This window comes from Orbicella faveolata, unplaced genomic scaffold, assembly GCF_042242905.1.
Source record: "Orbicella faveolata isolate gen_17 unplaced genomic scaffold, um_ofav_v1 contig_47, whole genome shotgun sequence".
Classification (NCBI taxonomy): Eukaryota; Metazoa; Cnidaria; class Anthozoa; order Scleractinia; family Merulinidae; genus Orbicella; species Orbicella faveolata.
In genome coordinates this window covers 6,478,506-6,496,175 of record NW_028301577.1, presented here as the reverse complement: position 1 = coordinate 6,496,175, position 17,670 = coordinate 6,478,506, and the positions used below count along the sequence as shown (strand labels likewise).

Here is a 17,670-nt window from a genome sequence, read left to right as displayed (position 1 = left end):
GTTATTGCTACTTGCCATGAATGGATGCCAAGACCATCACGTTATCCACCAGCTGGATTTTGTCAAGGTTCTCTACGATCATGACGCCATTAGAACCGATAAATTTCCCATGGAGAATAATAAACAAGAAATTACAAGACAAGTTTTCTACAAGCTGATAGTGAAGGAGGCAAAGCCCAATTGACTATCTCTTATAGGAAATGAGAGCTAGTACATTACTTGCAAAAAATTATGGATGTTAAAATTTTGAAGGTGTTATTTCAGATGTTTAATTTTTGGACACTTTTTGTCTCACTTTAGACAGATTTCGGATGAAAATTGCAGACTCTTTGCTGAAACATACTTACTTACTTAATCCTCTTCGTTCCTAAGTGGAACATAGGTCCTCAACTAGCGCGCGCCACCTAACCCTATTTTGTGCAGTGCCTTTTGCCTCATTCCACGTAACATGCTTCGCCGCTGCTGAAACATAGCTAAAGTAAATTTATGCCAAAAAACATGCATTTAACAGTTTCAAACAACATCTATGAAAAATTATGATTATAGTTTTTTTGTACCCTCAAGGTTTTACAGATACACCAATGAGAAAATAACACAAGTTGTAATCTATCAAGCTGTTATGTATCTCAAGTTCTGTGTTAACTAGAGTTTGGTCCATAAAGGAAACTAAGAGCTTTTGCACTATTTAAAAAGTTTTATACTGTACTGTAAATATTTCGGATGCTTAAAATTTTGGTTGCTTAAAAATTTGGGATGGCTGTATTTTTAGACACTTAAAGCTAGAAATTGAAATTGTCCGAAATTTTTTACAAGTAATGTAGTCTATTTCTTTTTTGTAAATTTACTTAGTCTCATAGCATAAAAACGTCAAGCAACACATAGAAAAGAACTCTTCTATTGTGCATCGTGCATCAGGTAAATCAAAATTATGTGTTCAACTGTTTTCTTTCAGCAGATAGAAAATGGTAATAGTGCCAGTCAAATTTATGGACTCACAAATATAAACAACAGTAAATTTATACTAATAATAGAGGAGAAATTTATAAAAAGAAAAAGTTAATGTTCACTTAAATCAGATGGTGTAAATTAACTTTTATTACTCATTTTTTACAAATCTCTGAACTACAGTCCTAAAAAAACAGTCACATACTGTCACAATTTATTGCTTCAATACCTCTGATGTGCTCATCTTACTAAGATGACATTGCCTTTTAGAATTCAAATACTAACTAAATTAAGTTGCAGCTGCTACAGCCACTAAAAACAAAATTACAACACAAGTTTTCCACAACACAAACTTGACAAACACCACTATTAGTTGAGCTAATAATTATAACAGACTGCTACGAGCTTTAAAGCCATTTGATCATGATTTAGGGTCTACAAATGTTTTTCTCCAGTTTTTACAGTTTTCTAGACAACGTTTTTTTTCTATTTTTCTTTCCACTTCCACTTTTTACTTTTCTTGTGTAACCTATCAGTCCTCAGGTTCTGGCTCAAAATATTGCGTAGCCCAAGTGCCATCAATTCCGTCTACCCGAACAATGCAATAAAAATGTTGTGAAAGTATGTCATCACTTTCGTCACCTATTTCTCGGATATCATATGCTTTGTCATATTTGACCTCCAGAACGTCAATCTAGGTAAAGAAAAGGACAGTCATTAAATCTCAGTAGTTACACAGGTAGATTGAAAATATGAACAGTGTACATACTATATAAAGAAACCTCCAAATGCAGGTTGGTTTTCATTTCAGGGACTATTTATGGCATCATATGCAAGTACCAGTCAACCTAGTAACCTATTTATTTCATCTATCTTATATTTTCTTACCTGCGTTGTATCTTTAGCATCTCCTATCATGTCGAATTTTGTTACTTGAAGAACAGGTAGTCTCTTCTCTTCAAATTGCGTTTGGAAAGCTTCAGTGACATCAACCAGTGTTTCCCGCATTTCACCCATGAAGCAGAGATCCATTTTCTTTGGGCTGTCTTTTTTCTTCAGAACGTAACCTGGAGTATCTGTAAGGTTCAGAGAGACACCAAGTTAAAAATATTTTTCTGGGTCTCTTCAACCAAATCAACCAAACAAATTGTGGTTAGACTCATTGGTCCAACAGAAGGTGACCTAGTTACTACTAGATCTCTGGATAAAACTTCTGAAAAAAACACACCAGTTTCAAATGCATAATTTTTTCAGGGAGCTTAGTTTTGGGTGGGCCAGTTTCTGGAAGTGCTTTCTTTAAAGACTGCTTATTAAACCAGGAAAAACAGATGCTGAGAAGCTCAAATCTTTTTTGGAGTTAAACAGCCCTGCTTTAAGCTTCTTCAAGCTTCTTGTTTTCAGGAGGGCAAATATATTATTTTTAGAAGGGTTTGGAATTAACAAAAATGGTTAAGTTTATGCCTTTGAAAAGGATTTTCCATGTTAAAACTATTGACATGGAAATTAGTGGACTAATTAACATGGACTATTAAGTGCAGCACTGAACCAGCATGAATATAGAGTAAATTTTCATTTCTGCAAGTCGATGTTAGGTAAAAGTAAAAGAAAAAAGAACAGACCGCCCGTGACGTCACTACCATAAATCACAAACATAAATCACAAACATCGGGGAACAGTATTGGAATGTGACAATGCGAGAAATAACGAAGGTCAATTGGATCAGATTTTTCACCCAACTTCTTTCGCAATATTCCAGGTCGGTGGAAGATATCAACAAGACATGACAACGAAGTCAAGTTGTTCGCGTGTGGCTTTTGTCTGGAACGAGAAGCACGTTTGTTTATACACGAACAAACTAAAAACAAAAACCCAAAGGGAGGTGAAGTAACCCCAAACACGAGTTAATCAGAGGCTCCGATCTGATATATACTGTAATTTATAGAAAACATGGCGACAGCTAACAAAGACCATTGACTGACCTCTGAAAATTCCCACGTGTTCCACAAAACAAAAGATGCACTCACGCTTTTGAAGACAAAAGATATTCAAGAACATGCGAGCTGAACAGAGTAAAATTTAAAAGAAAAAGTAATTTTGCACGCTAATTTTCCAGAAGCTGGGTTTGTGTAAAACGAAAATTAAAGCTCAAAAACATGCTAAGCTCGAACTCCAATATTCCCCTTGAAGTTCGTGTTCGATCGCGCGCGACTGGACACGCGACTTGATCACGAACGACCCACAGAACAGCTTTCGAAAGCAAAAAGAGATGTTTTGTAACTCAGCACTAATTTTGAAAAGCCTATGGGCGTAATAAATCACTAATTCACCTTTGGTTGGTTCCTCTAAATCGGCCAGGATGCACTCGACTGTATCCGGTTCTTGTTCTTCGTCCTCGACTTCTTCATCGTCTTCCTCATCTTCGTCGCCCTCTGCAGCCGGGGCCCCCTCGTTTTCGTCCTCTTCCTCGTCATCTTCATCACCTTCCTCGTCCCCTTCTTCATCTCCAACTCCTTCGCCTTCGTAATCCTCGTCCTTGTCGTCGTCCTCTTCTTCAAGGTCGTCCTCTTCTTCGTCTTCATCGTCGCTCGCGCCCTCCTTCGCCGCAACGCGATCACGTGCCTCCACGGCAGCCCGCCGCTTCGTTCGGACATTACTTTCAACTTCTTCGGGCTCCTCATCTTCTTCTTCGCTCGAATGCTTACGTTTTCGTGGCATTACTCGAATCAGAAAATCACCCAAGAAGAGCCTTGGAAGGAAAATGCGGGTAAAATGCGTATAAAACTGCCTTGAATGTAATGGACAATGGCTGAAAGTAATAACCGCGCAAACCTTACCGCGTGGGGGAGAATTGAGAAAATTTGAATCTGGACAATGGACGCCAAATGGACTCCGGGATTAAATTCTTTGGAACAATACTTCCGCACGTGTTAAAGCAGACAAAAATTAGTTGTTGATTCAGAAAATCCATTTCGTCTAGAACAAAGTGAAATGAGAAAAGAATATTGACAGGCAAAATGGAGTCGTATGCGAATCTAAAATTTGATTGTACAAATCCAACTTCGTTTTCTTTATGAGATAACCCTGCAGATGTTTCAGATTTCCTTGGGGATCTGATAAACTCTGATTTTCATTTAGCAATTAAACAATTTTTTTTTCACGATTTTGTTTGTTTGTTCCAAAATTTCATGTTTTCACATTTCTATGAATCTTTAGTTACAAAATTAAAATAAATTTAACTTATAAAATTAACACAATGCACTTGTTTTAAAGGCATAATAGTTTGATGCTATAGTGCGTTACGTGATATCTGCGGACGTAATATCTGGTTCACCGACCCGGTCCAGGTAATTAAGTTGAAATGGCGTCGACTAACTACATTTGTTTTTGGTAGGAGAAAAGTAGACAGGATGAAAAGCAAGCAGCTATATGCATTTCTTTTACAGTCTGCGGAAATTTTTGAGATTTTAAATTAAATACCGTATGGAAAAGAGTTAACAAGGGGAGCAAGAACGGTTGAATTCGGTAGTAGCTACTACACAGTTCTCTAATGGTATTGTCGTATATAAGAATTTCAAAATTCAAATTTCAAATTTCAAAACGTAATGAAAATATCAAGTCTTGAACATAGGGGACTGACTTTGACCGACAGAAACTTGCCCGAGTTCTATTTTCAACAACGACTACAAAAAATCAAAATTACAATAAATAATATAATTTTCTCCTGTAATGGTAGGTTGTCTTTGTAGTGTAGTGGTTATCACGTCCGCCTCACACGCGGAAGGTCGCAGGTTCGAGCCCTGCCAAAGACACTTTTTTTTTTTTTTTCATTTGAATTTTCGTTTTAATTTTCATTAGTCGATGTACAATCATCTTTTCCAAAATTGGGCATTAAAAACAAGAAGACGAAAGGAAACCCACACCAATGATCGCGCAAACTGCAAACTGAGCTTCGGTTTATCCTGCCCCAGCCAAACATGGTTTCCTATATATTTTTTCCCCATCAAATGTTTTGCATCACCTGACTCCAGTATCAACTTGGCCATTCATTCAAAACAAGCAGAAAACAAAACAGAGCAAAACAACTAGAGAATCAATAAAACAGAAGGCCTCACCAAACTCCGATTTCTGGCGGCATGCGTGAATTGACTCCGTCATTGATACGAGTCTTAAAAAAAAAAAAAAACTAGGCGTTTGTCATCTAGTCCTGTACACTGCTGAAAGAAATATTTATTATAAATTAAACTGGTCCTTCTGACTGAATTTGATGTATCTGATGTGCGGAAAATAACGCACCTTCGCTATCCGAATAATTATGAGTGAAAGAGAGCAAAATTTGCGTGACATTGAAAGCAACAAAACGAGCGTGACAGCGAGGGTAGGATGCTGTGCCAGTTTGATCGCCACCCTTGGCCCATGGCTGCATAGGGTCATTCGAATTGTTTTCTTTGCCCTCGGTAACATGGGTTGGGAACGGACGGATTGAACATCAAAACATAAATGAATATAATATCAAAACAGAACTGAATGAATAGTTACTGATGTAAATTAATATAGAGTGAAAAAGAAGCTTAAAGCACTTGCAATGAAACCGATAGGGAAAGTCATGTTTTATTTAATTATGTCAAATTGCTTGTGCACTTCAATAATTAAAATAACTGATCAGTTAGAGGACAGGTGCACAGATGACATCACTTTAAAACAATAATTTTTTGTTTGTTTGTTTATTTATTATATAAAACAAATAAATTCCATGTTACTGTGTGCCTGTTCAGAAATAACTGATCACAGTGCTTAGACGTCAAAAATATGAGGTAAGAACATCAGTCATGATCAGTAACACACTCGCCTATTGCATTGTGGGCCACTTTTCTGTTCTTACCACATTTTAACGTCATCTGTGAACAGACGCACAGCAATATGGTACCTATTTGTTTAACTGACAATAACAACCACTTTCACATACATGTGCACACAACAGGTTATCTTCAGATATACAAAGGAAACAAGCAAGCATACAATTACGAATATTAAAGCAACAACAACAAAATCAGATGTACATCCAGGATTGAAAATGTTTATTAATTTTCCTTCAATGTATACTACTTAAGAAACACATTCTGTTGATGTTACAGAATCAGCAGTTTATTGATGTACACTAATGCAAATTCAATAGCAGTCTTGTGCCCCACTACTGGAGTTGTGATATAGAAAACTCACGTTTAAAAAAATGTCATGCCGCTTTATGCACAAAAGTTGGAAAGCAAGCAAGGAATGAAAATAAATTAAATCAATAACAAGTTCTACATTACAATATCATGCTATAGTGCACATTTTTAATAGTATCTCTTAAACACTATATAAATTTCCCATGATGAGTCACTAAAATTATTGTGCAGTTCCAGAAAATGTCCATACTCTCCCCCTCAGGCTAGAAGGGATTGGAATTTCCTGGGGTTGGGGGTGGGGTTTTGTAAGACCAAAAAAATTTTAAAGAAATGTATGAAGCTTAATTGGAATTTCCAGAGGGGTGGGGGTCTTATTCTGTAGGTGAGGTATGGATATGGACAAATCTTGGCTCATTCAGTTTCATTTGTATGCATGGGAAAATCACATTTAACTGAACAGGGGTTTGGCACTGGGCAAACTGACTGGCTGGAAGGAAGATTTTGCCTGCCTGGTTTGACCATCTAGAGGAAATTTTTACTTATAAAGAAGTGTGGTTCAAATAGTTTTGCCCGTCTGCAAAAACCAGCTGCCCTTCTGCTGAAAACATTAATGAAACCCCTGCTGAACCCCTGCCCTCAACACGAGAGATGTCCTGTCAGTGATAATCCTCATCAAACATGAGATCAAAAGTTCATTAATTTAATTTGGTATATATTAATTTTGCTTTTTATGATACAACAGAACACTAATTTACAGATAGAGTAGTACACATTTCAGTGCACTTAAATAAAATATTAAATAATTATTTATCACAAATTCAATGAGGGGCAACAACTCTTATTAAGGCTGTCTCCAAGACGCAGCATCCTGTTTACCTCAAATTTAAAGAAATTTTTAAATTTAAAGAAATGTTTACTAGGAAACTACAAAATTAATAATATAATCTTCAATTTGGAACATTACAAAAATTTTGGGTGCGTTTTAGTTTCTCACAATATTTCCAAAAAATGTACCCTTCCCCTTTCCAGAACTTTAACATAACATTAATTTTTTATTAAAAAAATGTAGCCTGTAGGAACAAACTGTCTTTATACAATCAAACACATCATAATGCCTGTCAAAAAAAAAAAAAAAAAAAAAATGGTACAATTATCTGAGAATACTTTCTAAACCACACTGTCACAGACAGCTACAAATGAATGACACTGTGAAGATATATTTATTATTTTGTCATTGGAATGAAGGTATACTCTCAAAGTTGTAGCCTCTTTGCCCTTTTGTAGCTCTGTATATGTAAATTATGTGATATCCTGCCAAAGACAAACAAAGAGGGATCAGAAACCTGTTGACGTAATTCAAGATTTAATTTGCTGGGCAGCGTGCAGTTAATTGTTACATGTAGGTCGTGGAAAAGAGAACAGTGAGGGAGACCAGGCTAGGGGTTTTTGAGAATCAGCATCAAAACAAATGATAATAATTTTACCTCCAGGAAGAATGCAGATAGCAGCACACACAAAAAATATAACACTCTTCATTCCTAAGTAAGAAAAACAACATTTCATTATTAAAACATGTACGTTTGCTTGTCATATTAATATTATTAATCTTAAGAAAATTAGTGAAGTCAGGAGAGAAAAGGAAGAATACACACCATCCTGCTTTGTAGCTGCCAGAATTATTCCAGCTAAAAGAAAAGCTAGAAAGAAACAGAAAATCATTTAGTTACTGAGCAAATTTTGAATACATAAAACTTGCATGTAAACCAATAAATTATAATTTATTTATAATAAGTAGGGTCTTTCTCAGTGGGGGTACAGTATGTGAGGGTGCACACAAAATTATTTATTTTTAGGTGTCAATAATATGGAGGACAATAATTGTCTAATTATTAGATGAAGAGGTTAGAAAAGTGAGAGCATTCTGTAAAGGATCCCTGTCAGTACCATTAAGAAAAGGAATTTTGTTCTATGGTCAAATCAATAGAAGATGCACTTCCTTTATTTGCAGCTTGTTTTCATGAAACAACAATATTTATCAGCGGTGTTCAGTTGTATAGATTTTGAGTCTGTTTCTCTCTTTTTCTATAAACAGCTTATTAATTGGTTGCACCTCATTCTCTAGCTCCAGGCATATGCCTACATCTGCAGTTCAAGACATGCAGTAATATCATCACAGAGGATTACAAATGAAATTCATACATACCAATTCCAGCCACAAAAAGCAAAAAAGCTGCTGTTACAGTCTTCCAATTTTCTCTTATTCTTGGGTGTCTTAGCCAACTGTTGACAAACAAATAAAAACTTGTAATCAGGAAACACTAATAACAAATACCACTTCAAAGGACCTATGTAAGGGTCCAGGATCTTATCAGGGTTGATACGGTACATAGCCTAGGAGGATCTCAAGGGGAATTTTCTTATTTTAATTTTTGAGAGGTAAGTCAAGACAAATACAGTAGCTACATAATATTATACGTGCCTATACTCTAGGAAAATGGGAGGGGATTTTGACAGATGTGAAGCTTACATGTTACATTTTTAGTGCTTTTTCAAACTCAAGAGTTATGACAGCTGCACTAGTGACACATGAAGGAATCTAAATGTACATGACCATCATTTGGGTTAACTAGAAAAACATAATATTATTATAGCTACCGGGGAGCCTTGATTTAAGTATATAAAAAAAATCTTCAAATGTCATTGACTACCTAAAATTTTTAAAAATGTTAGTTCATCACTAAAAATTGCATCAAAAATTGTCATACCGGTACTTACAATAGTGCTTCTTTTTTAAAGTTACTAACATCTTCTTGAGAATCAAATTCTAGTGAGTTTCCACTATAAGAGATCACAAAATGCAAAATCCTGATCAGCGTTCATGAGAATACCCATTGCTGCATTAAAACAACAGGTTTAATATTATAATAGTAATTTTATAAAATGACTGGACACCCCATAATATATTTTAGTGTGACTTCTCTAACCATTAGGCCACCTAACAAAATTTTCTACAATTTAGCGAATGAAAATTGTGGAGGTTAACAATATTCTCCCTGTATCAAGCCGTACATTACAAAGGCAACAGATTTGTGGTCATTTTGATTAGTAACTATTTGAAAACCTTTAAATGCCAGTGGTCAATTTGCAAAGAATTTGCTTATAGTAAGTGGCCTTCAGGTCGGAATCCTCGCATGGTAAACATTTTGAATTCTCCTCGTTGAGGTTGTATATTGTTGCTCTTCTAGCACATGGTTATAAGTTTCTTACTATATATATATAATAGTATACAGATTTTGCAAGATTACATGATTGTACATGCATCTGAACTCTGTATTGTACAGAGTGATATATCTCACAAAAGAACACAGTTCTGTAGAAAGTTTTTAAAATTAATCATTCATAGCTCCCCCTCTCAAATCTTTCCATTAGGCCTGAAGGGTAGCTTTTAACACATACCCAACACTTTCTGTTTTTCTCCTATCAGAATTTGCACCATATGAGCTTGATGAGGCTTGAAACTACAAAATAAGATCAAAATGATTTAGTGGCTCATCATATTTATTTAGTAAAATATAATCTTGATCAAACTCCTGCTCAGATCAAACTCCTCTACAGGCTGATATAACTTCTAATCAAAAGCACAGAAGTGATCATGTTCAAGGATTGCCACAATATTTGCCACCCACGACTTCACAGTAGATTTTTTCTTGAGCAGGAACTTGTGGTACACCATACTTGTAGCTGAGAACAAAACGCCTTTTGCTGCCAGGTTCTAAGACTTGACAACCCTTGACAATCATTGAATGAATGTAATACATCAATAAATAAATCAATACGAAAGACCGTGTTTAACCACATTTCCAAACACCAAGAAAAGAGTTGTAAATATCACACATACACAAAATGTAGCCAAGGGGTTTCAATGAAATTCAATGTGTTTGGAAATTTGGTGGAAAAACTGTCTTGAATGAGTATATCTTCTCAATCGAAACTAAAACTAAGCAGAAAACATTTACAGTATTGTGATAAAAATCAAGATCAGATATCCAAACACAGTCACGGTCAAGACTTTCATATGATTGTTTCAACTTGATGATTTTTTAAAATGATTTGACTAGTCAATGTGCCCATCTCCGGGGATTCAATTGGGAAGAGCCAGTGGTTGATAATGGGTAGGGAATTCGATACTATTATAGGAGGGGTAAGCGGGATTTGAACAAGTTGCCTTCAATGAGGTTGTGGTGATCACAGCATTACAGAAGGTATCAACATACAATACCCTTCTTGGTAATATTACATTGTGGATCAAAAGCAGTATCTCTAAAAGGTTTGTACAGTATTTGAAGATAATGTAAAGTTTCACTTGTGAAATTTTAGTCACTTCTAGTTTTTTAATATTTATTTATCTATTTTTTTTTAATTATTTTATTTTATTTTCTTATTTTACTTTTTTTAATAGTTTAAAGGTTTTTAGGTTTAATAATATATATATAAGAATTATTCGTGGCACAATGGAAGCTGCAAGTGGGCCCTTCAAGGGTGACTTTCTTTCTTTTCCACAAATAATTTTTCTTATGTATGTTCTAGAGTTGGGGTATTGGATTATTAAGTATAAACATCACTTTTGTCCCAAGAGGTGGAAATTTGACCAGTCAAAAATTCAAAATCTCTAATGCCCAGGGGACAGCCCAGGGAGGGGGTGGGGGGATATGACTGCTGCATAAGTGCTAGACTATAGCTAAACCGGAGCGAGAAGAAAACAATACGAGAAGAACAATAAAAGAAATATAAGAGTACTTCTTCAACAGCCACAGAGAGAGAAGGAGGGGTGAGAAATAGAACATAAACTGACTGAGCATGTTAATATGAATATTTTATAGATTAAATTAAATTATTTATTTACACAGCAGTTGGAGATGTACTGGCAGCAAGTAAGGTACGACAAGATGTTAAAATTTCAGTTTTCAAGAGTATTTTAGTAGATTAGCATAGAATGCGTCACGACTTCTAGTCAGTCATGTCCAGAAATAGAACAGTCTGAAACTCTGTTTTTCACGCCTACTAGTTGTTAGTCATAAATAAATAAAGACTATTACAAAAAGAAAGAAGAAACCGAGAAGATACCTTAAATATCGAAATTAAAGATTTTTGCTGTAAGTCGACAGAGATAACAGCGCAACGTGCACCTAAAAATACGTTTCAACCTGTACAACAAACGCACATTCACAGTCACAGTCACTACACCTCTACAGGCTTCTACAAGAAGCAACGTAATTTGGAGTTGAGGTTTACCTTATTTGCCGACCATACACCTCCATACCCTAGATCTCTGTCTTCACTTACTTCCCCGCTTCTTTCAGCATGTTCAAGATTATTCTGCACCTCAACATTGGGTTCTAAAGGTCTAGGAGCTCGTTCCTTCTTCTTTGATCGTCTTGTACGTGTTGCTATTTCGGAAACGTCGCTGTCCTCCTCGTCTGCTGAATTCAACAGCTCATTTTTCATGCTATACGGTACATTAGATGCCATGACCTTTGTTGACTTTAAATTTCAAATCCGCCCAGCTAAACCATGTTTTCATGCATTTATAACGACGTGACTGAATAAACGTTGTTTCTCCGTAAAAATTAATCATCAGCCTCTATGTTTTTCTTATTTTCTGACAGTGTTTGCGCTCTTTTGACCGGGAGAGAGTAAGTTTGAATATAGCCTCGTTCTCAAGACACAAAAATTTCATTTTCTTGGGGGGTAGTCTTGTCTAACATTCAACATGGCCTCTTCAAGTGAAAGTTCCGAGGCAGAAGACTTGGAGAAATTTGCTGTCATAACTGACATTGTTAACTCAGGTGAGATATGGTAAGAGCAAAATAATTTTATATCTGTAAACTCACTTTGTCGTTAACTTCTTTCATAGAGGTCGTTAAATTTAATGGCAGTTCCCATTCACCTGCAAAATCTAAGCCAAGTTTGAGGTCAGTGAACTTTGTAATGAAAAACTTTAAGTTTAATTTCCTATATTTTAAAGATTAACGAAAGCAAATAAAGAAGGATAGAGTAGACCAAATAATTAAGGATTAAGAGAGACATACTAGCTCATGTATGTATATATAGATCCAGTGAATGTGCAATTTACTTCAGCTTAACGCCATACCCTCCCCCCCTCTTCTACTCCCCGACCCTCCCTAAGGAATGGATTTACTAATTTAGAGAAGAGCATGGGGATCTCAAGGGAATGAGAAGGACCATACAATGTGCAGTGATGAGGTTGTTTTCTGTTCACCTCAAAATAGGGAGCTTAAGCAAACCACGATCTAGATGGCAACAAGAACATCACCAAACAAAAGATTTAATGAGCACAACAATAGCTGTGCACGTGCATAAATCTTTATACATTTCTTTGCCGTCTTCTGCAAAACAAGAACATGACATGACAAAATTCTGTACGTAGTCTGAGGAATGCGAACAATGATGGCTTATTTTTTGTATTTCCATTTGGAATTAAATGCTGTCATTGCATATTTAGCCTGAGAACATTTTTAGAGCCATTGGCATACCAAACAGATCTAGACAATTGTGAATTTTGCTGTAAAATATAAATTCATTTTTGACTTGGCATCTTCCTTGGCGTTGGCATTGAGGTCGTCATTGCTTAAGCTACCTAATGTGAGACTCTTTGTTTTTTCTTAATCTCAAGTTCATTTCATTGACGTTTTTTTTAAATTGTTGTTGTGGTTGTTTACTGAAGACACTGGCGGGAGGATGAGGACATTGCTTCCTCAACATCGGAATTGATAACACCTGAGTTTAGACAACATGTTGCGAAGAAGCTGTCAAAATTTCTGGACAAGAACTACATCTGGTAATTTATGAAATATAATTTATGTCTGGATTTATGTAGCCTGCATTGCAGCCGGACGTGCCATAAAATCGCCGATATAGTCTGTCTGCGAAACGGCTCCCAAAAGCTTGTTCTGATTTCTCGCATGGATACACGGATCTGTGTATCCATTTCTGATTGGCTAGTTTCTTACGTGCCTTGTGATTGGTCATATTCTTGCGAAATATATCACGCAATGCTAACAATAGAGTGACAGGCCTGCACAACTCCTATCCACGTGTAATAGCCGCTTTGAAAGTTTTGCTTGAACTAGTATATCTTTAAGCATCTGCCCCTTTTGTATGATATGATAGGGGGATCTTTGAATATTTTGTTAAGCAATAATCCTGTGTTTTTAGGAGGACATTTCCAGTGTAGAGCCATTAGAGGTCATAGGTCTGTGTGGTTTCTGCTGTTATCCACGTGTAATTTGTAAGAGTTTGACACCTCTCTTTTCTGAAACATGCTAGTTTTTTTTTTTGGCTCATTTGTACTGCAGGATATGTTTTAAGCTCTCTAAATGTTAGCTCTGGAGGTAAAAAGTGTGAAATATTCTGCAAACATGTTGGTTACTTGCATTTTGTATTATTATGCCGGGCCCAGCTGTTTAATTGACTGTTGCAAGTTATGCTGCTTCTTATCACGGTTGTCATATTTATCTTTGTGCGGCTTCGCCAGAGAATATTAGTCTTCCATAAGTGATCGCAATGGCGATATTACACTGAGAACATTAGAACCATGAGGCTTTTCGAACAGAGCATCAGTAGCGATCGGAAGGCACTGGAAAACGGAAGATTTACCGTAGCCTGTCGGCAAATTTACAAAAACATTTTGACCTCCAAGAAATTTGCGAAGTGAGTTTTCCTGTTCAGGTAGAAGATTATCGATTTCAAACTGCTCTCTCACAGATTTAAACTCTTTTTGCCAATCTTCTTCTGTTATTACAGACATCTTATTTCCAACTCGAAGTAGTTTTGACATTTAATAATGTACAAATGTACAAATGTTCTTGGGAAACCTGCACACAATTATTTTTAGCATTACGTGATAGTTGCGTGATCGCTTTCGTAAGAATTATCCAATCAGAAAGTGCATAAGAAACTAGCCAATCAAAAATGGATACACAAACTGCGGGATATCAGAACAAGCTTTTGGGAGCCGTTGCACAGACAGACTACACCGGCGGTTTAGACTGTCTGCGACGCAGGCTAGATTTATGAAAACTGTATTAATTTCAACACAACCATTCTACTACTCTTCCAAGAAAATTCATTGACTTTTTCACTCAATCAGTCAGGCAGTCTGTCACTACACAGCTTACTGACCTACCTTGCTTTTGTGTGGCTGGCTGGCTACAGGACCCTAAGCCTGCAGGGGATGGTAGGCTAAGGCTGTCCTGCAAAGAAAATGACCAGTTTTACCGTCAAAAATGCCTCTCTCTGTGACCCACCCCAGCCCTCCCCCCCCCCCTTGGGGTTAGACCCAGGGGGCCTTGCTTGGTATCAACTGGTAGTAGCTGGTAGCCAAGGGCCTCCCTAACAGAAGCTCCCCTTGGTTTTCAAGCACAGCAACAGCCTGCCTGCCGGCTATTTCCTTTTAAGGCTTGGGGACTGCAGTCATTCTTGCTTCGTACCTAAGTGAAATGATATCACTGATGTTATACACTTTGCCAAAAGCTTGATGCTTTGTATGTGTCAATAAATTTTCTCTTTGTCATGTTAGCATTCAAGAAGTTGAACGTCTACCATATGGACATGACAACAGTTCACATGAATCTTCTGGGATCAGGTTGCTGTTGACATCCAATCACAGATTACTGGAAGAATCCAGTTCTACTGTCAGCAAAAAGAATAAGATTAACATTTCAAGCAGTAGTGAAAGGTAGTGTTCAGCCCATAATCCCATACAAGCATGGATGCCATTATTATTATTGTTATTATTTTAATTTTGGAAGCTGTCCAAATAAATTCTTCATTTGGGTTAGGTCCAAACTGACAAGCTATTTTGGGCAGTTCAGTGTGCACAATGTAAATATCAGTAAATACGATTACATCCTGGTCCAATTTGGATTTCAAACAAATGAATTCAAAAAATTCCCCTACCTGCAAAATTCGACTCAGTCTCCAAATGGGAAGCACGTAGTCTTATTATGTTTACCTATTATAACTAATTTGTATTTGGAGTGTTATAGCCTTGCAAGTAATGTAAGATCCTTGATTATAACAAGGATGTTCCCAAGATCTTATCAAACATCCTACATGTACATTATCAGTGTGAGTGTGGGAATTTTTTTGATCTAATCTCAGAGATCTCTTGGATGGGGGAAGAACTGATTGCACCGAGACATATGTCTGTTTACTGAGATCAATAGAATGACAATCATGTCCTGGAGCTTCAGAAATAAATTAAGTGGAATGAAGATGTTACTATCTGCACGGTTGTAATCACAATTTAAGCAGTTCCTGAAAGACATTTTCAGGAATTCAGCGTTAGCAATGCAGCGTTCTACCAACTGACCTATGATGACCCATACATTGGGAGCAGGCCAAATTCATTTTAACCTCTGAAAGAAATAAAACATGTACATAGAATGAGATTGATGTGAACCGTGGTAATACAAGATGTGACGATCTCTATAATATTGTAATTGCAGTTTAAAATTTAACCCGAAGAAAGATTTTGAAAACAACTTTAAAAGTAGATTTTTCGGCTTAAATATCAATTGCTTAATAAATGCAATTACAATAATATTGTGATGTGGTCACGTGTTCATTTCATTTACTGCAGCTAGTGTCCTTCATTCTTGACTTATATCCATACCTCAGCAGAAAATAGACATCTTGAATACTATTTGTATTGCTTTTTCAGCGATACCAATGATGAAGAGCTGGACCGCTTAGCAGAAGCAGCAGTGTCTGGATACTCAATCATCCTAACAGGTGAAGGTAAGACCATTTTTTTCTGTCAACAGTCAGGAATTATTATCTCAGTTCCCAGTAACATGACGTGTCTTGTGCTCCAATGCACCAGAAAAGTGTAACAATTTACACAAAGCACTCAGCTTGACTCTTTTGCACATTGCCCATGCAACCCTAAAATGCATATCAGTGTACTTGTACAGTGTTTGAGTCACGGCGCAAAATGATAAACCGGGTTGATGGGCAAGGAAGGGGGTTTCACACACATAAAATCAATATCATTACTCCTACTCCCGTCCCTGGGGGGAAGACTTCCTTATAAAAGGACGGGCGTGCTCGTCGGAAATTTTGAAAAGAAGCCCTGGGAGGTACCAAGATCCTGTTATGTGGAGGCTTAACATCCTAACAGGGACCAAAACCGCCTTACCTTACCCCTAAAAGGTACGACGAGCTCCCCCCCCCCCCGGGCTCCCCTAGGCGGGTTATATACTGTGGAAACAAAAGTTTAACTCTGATTATGATGAACAAGTCGGGTTAATTAGTTGCCTACTTCTTATATGCTTCTTATTTACATTTACGATGCAGGTCACAGCGGCAGCAGAGAACAGGTTGAACACGAAGCCGTCCAAACGAACGGCGTGAAACGAAAGAAAGAGAAGGAAAGAAAGAAGGAAAAGAGGAAGAAGACTAAAGTCGATGAGGAGAAAAAGGAAAAGAAGCACAAGAAACATAAGAAAGAAAAATTTAAAGAGAAAATGTGAGGTTCAGAACCTCCATAATGGGGCTCAATGGAAAAAAACCGACGAATAGTAGTTCGTTTATGCTCAACTCCGAAAGCATCCGACCACGACGTGTGATGCTAACCGACTTAGCCGAAGGTTATCCGACGCTTCTTAAGTAAATCCGACAGCTCCCGACTAAAAGCTGGCCGGTTGGACTTTCTCAGAGTCCGTTTCCGCTGTTTTGATAGTCGGGCGGAAACCGTCGCTCACCTATCGCGACTTCGTCGCTCATTTTATAGAAGTAGAAGTCGAGTTGTGGCAAGTCGAGGCTACAGTCGGAGATTGCTGAGAAGAAAACGCAAAATTGTCGATTAATTCCGAGAGTGCCCGATCAAACCATAAGCAACTATCGAACCTTTGTGTACAGCTGAGGGCGGTGTACACAGGCTCATCCGACCAGGGGAAGGTTTGTCAAGTTATCCTTAATCAGTGCTATCAACTCCGATAGTAACCGACTAAATTGCTCTACGATAATTAAGATTGTCAAAGAGTGACAGTGCATTGTTTTGCTTCCTTCGGGATAATTTAACATAGTTAGAAAGCATTGATTGCGTCCTGAAAGTACCCCGGCTGAAAATGATCATTTCAGAGCGCTCTGTCAAGTCCGAAAATCACGCCATGGTGCTTCGACCTGTGCGTCGTTGGAGCATAACCGACGATTAACCGAAGATCACCCGATTATATTCGATTAACCTCCCCACCCCTCACTCCCCGGAAAAGTACAGTATCGAGATGAAATGAGCATTGCTATCGGATGATTCTTGTGATCATCTCTAGAAGCACTCGTTAGTGAACATATGCAAGTCAGAAGTGGTTAATCGTGCCCACCCACCCCACCCCCCCCCCCCCCCCCGCCTCTCCGAATATGCAGCTGATTTTCTGGAAAAAGCCCCTGAGCGACAGAGAAACCTTCAAGTTTGTCATGTTTCTTGTTGGAAATGGTTGCGCTTTAGAGTTAATCTCGAGATGGATCATAACTCGCA

At 37.3% G+C, this 17,670-nt stretch overlaps 3 protein-coding genes and 1 non-coding gene across 7 annotated transcripts; 2 read left to right on the top strand and 2 right to left on the bottom strand.

Annotated features, from left to right (window-relative positions):
• Positions 1-1,072: 1,072 nt before the first annotated feature.
• Positions 1,073-3,796, bottom strand: LOC149096936 (uncharacterized). Its single transcript, XM_089280587.1, has 3 exons — positions 3,273-3,796; positions 1,834-2,021; positions 1,073-1,639 (listed from the first exon to the last, which is right to left on the bottom strand). The coding sequence occupies exons 1-3, from the start codon at positions 3,658-3,660 to the stop codon at positions 1,478-1,480; spliced, it is 738 nt and encodes a 245-aa protein (XP_089136713.1). The 5' UTR covers positions 3,661-3,796; the 3' UTR covers positions 1,073-1,477.
• Positions 3,797-4,681: 885 nt separating this feature from the next.
• Positions 4,682-4,754, top strand: Trnav-cac (transfer RNA valine (anticodon CAC)). Its single transcript has one exon. It is a non-coding gene; the product is annotated as a tRNA-Val (tRNA).
• Positions 4,755-5,999: 1,245 nt separating this feature from the next.
• Positions 6,000-11,817, bottom strand: LOC110052025 (uncharacterized). 3 transcript variants are annotated; one of them, XM_020758146.2, is made up of 7 exons: positions 11,454-11,817; positions 9,567-9,628; positions 8,886-8,948; positions 8,314-8,390; positions 7,763-7,807; positions 7,595-7,648; positions 6,000-7,421 (listed from the first exon to the last, which is right to left on the bottom strand). In XM_020758146.2, the coding sequence occupies exons 1-7, from the start codon at positions 11,637-11,639 to the stop codon at positions 7,342-7,344; spliced, it is 567 nt and encodes a 188-aa protein (XP_020613805.1). In that variant the 5' UTR covers positions 11,640-11,817; the 3' UTR covers positions 6,000-7,341. The 3 variants fall into 3 exon arrangements, with proteins under 3 accessions (XP_020613805.1, XP_020613803.1, XP_089135500.1); XM_020758144.2 differs by having other exon boundaries at positions 11,403-11,816; XM_089279374.1 differs by having other exon boundaries at positions 7,330-7,648; positions 11,403-11,817.
• Positions 11,818-11,825: 8 nt separating this feature from the next.
• LOC110052024 (protein CUSTOS-like) lies at positions 11,826-17,175 on the top strand. 2 transcript variants are annotated; one of them, XM_020758142.2, is made up of 6 exons: positions 11,826-11,956; positions 12,025-12,082; positions 12,856-12,969; positions 14,710-14,868; positions 15,856-15,932; positions 16,491-17,175. In XM_020758142.2, the coding sequence occupies exons 1-6, from the start codon at positions 11,881-11,883 to the stop codon at positions 16,664-16,666; spliced, it is 660 nt and encodes a 219-aa protein (XP_020613801.2). In that variant the 5' UTR covers positions 11,826-11,880; the 3' UTR covers positions 16,667-17,175. The 2 variants fall into 2 exon arrangements, with proteins under 2 accessions (XP_020613801.2, XP_089135499.1); XM_089279373.1 differs by lacking the exons at positions 11,826-11,956; positions 12,025-12,082 and adding an exon at positions 12,310-12,374.
• The last annotated feature ends 495 nt before the right edge of the window (positions 17,176-17,670 follow it).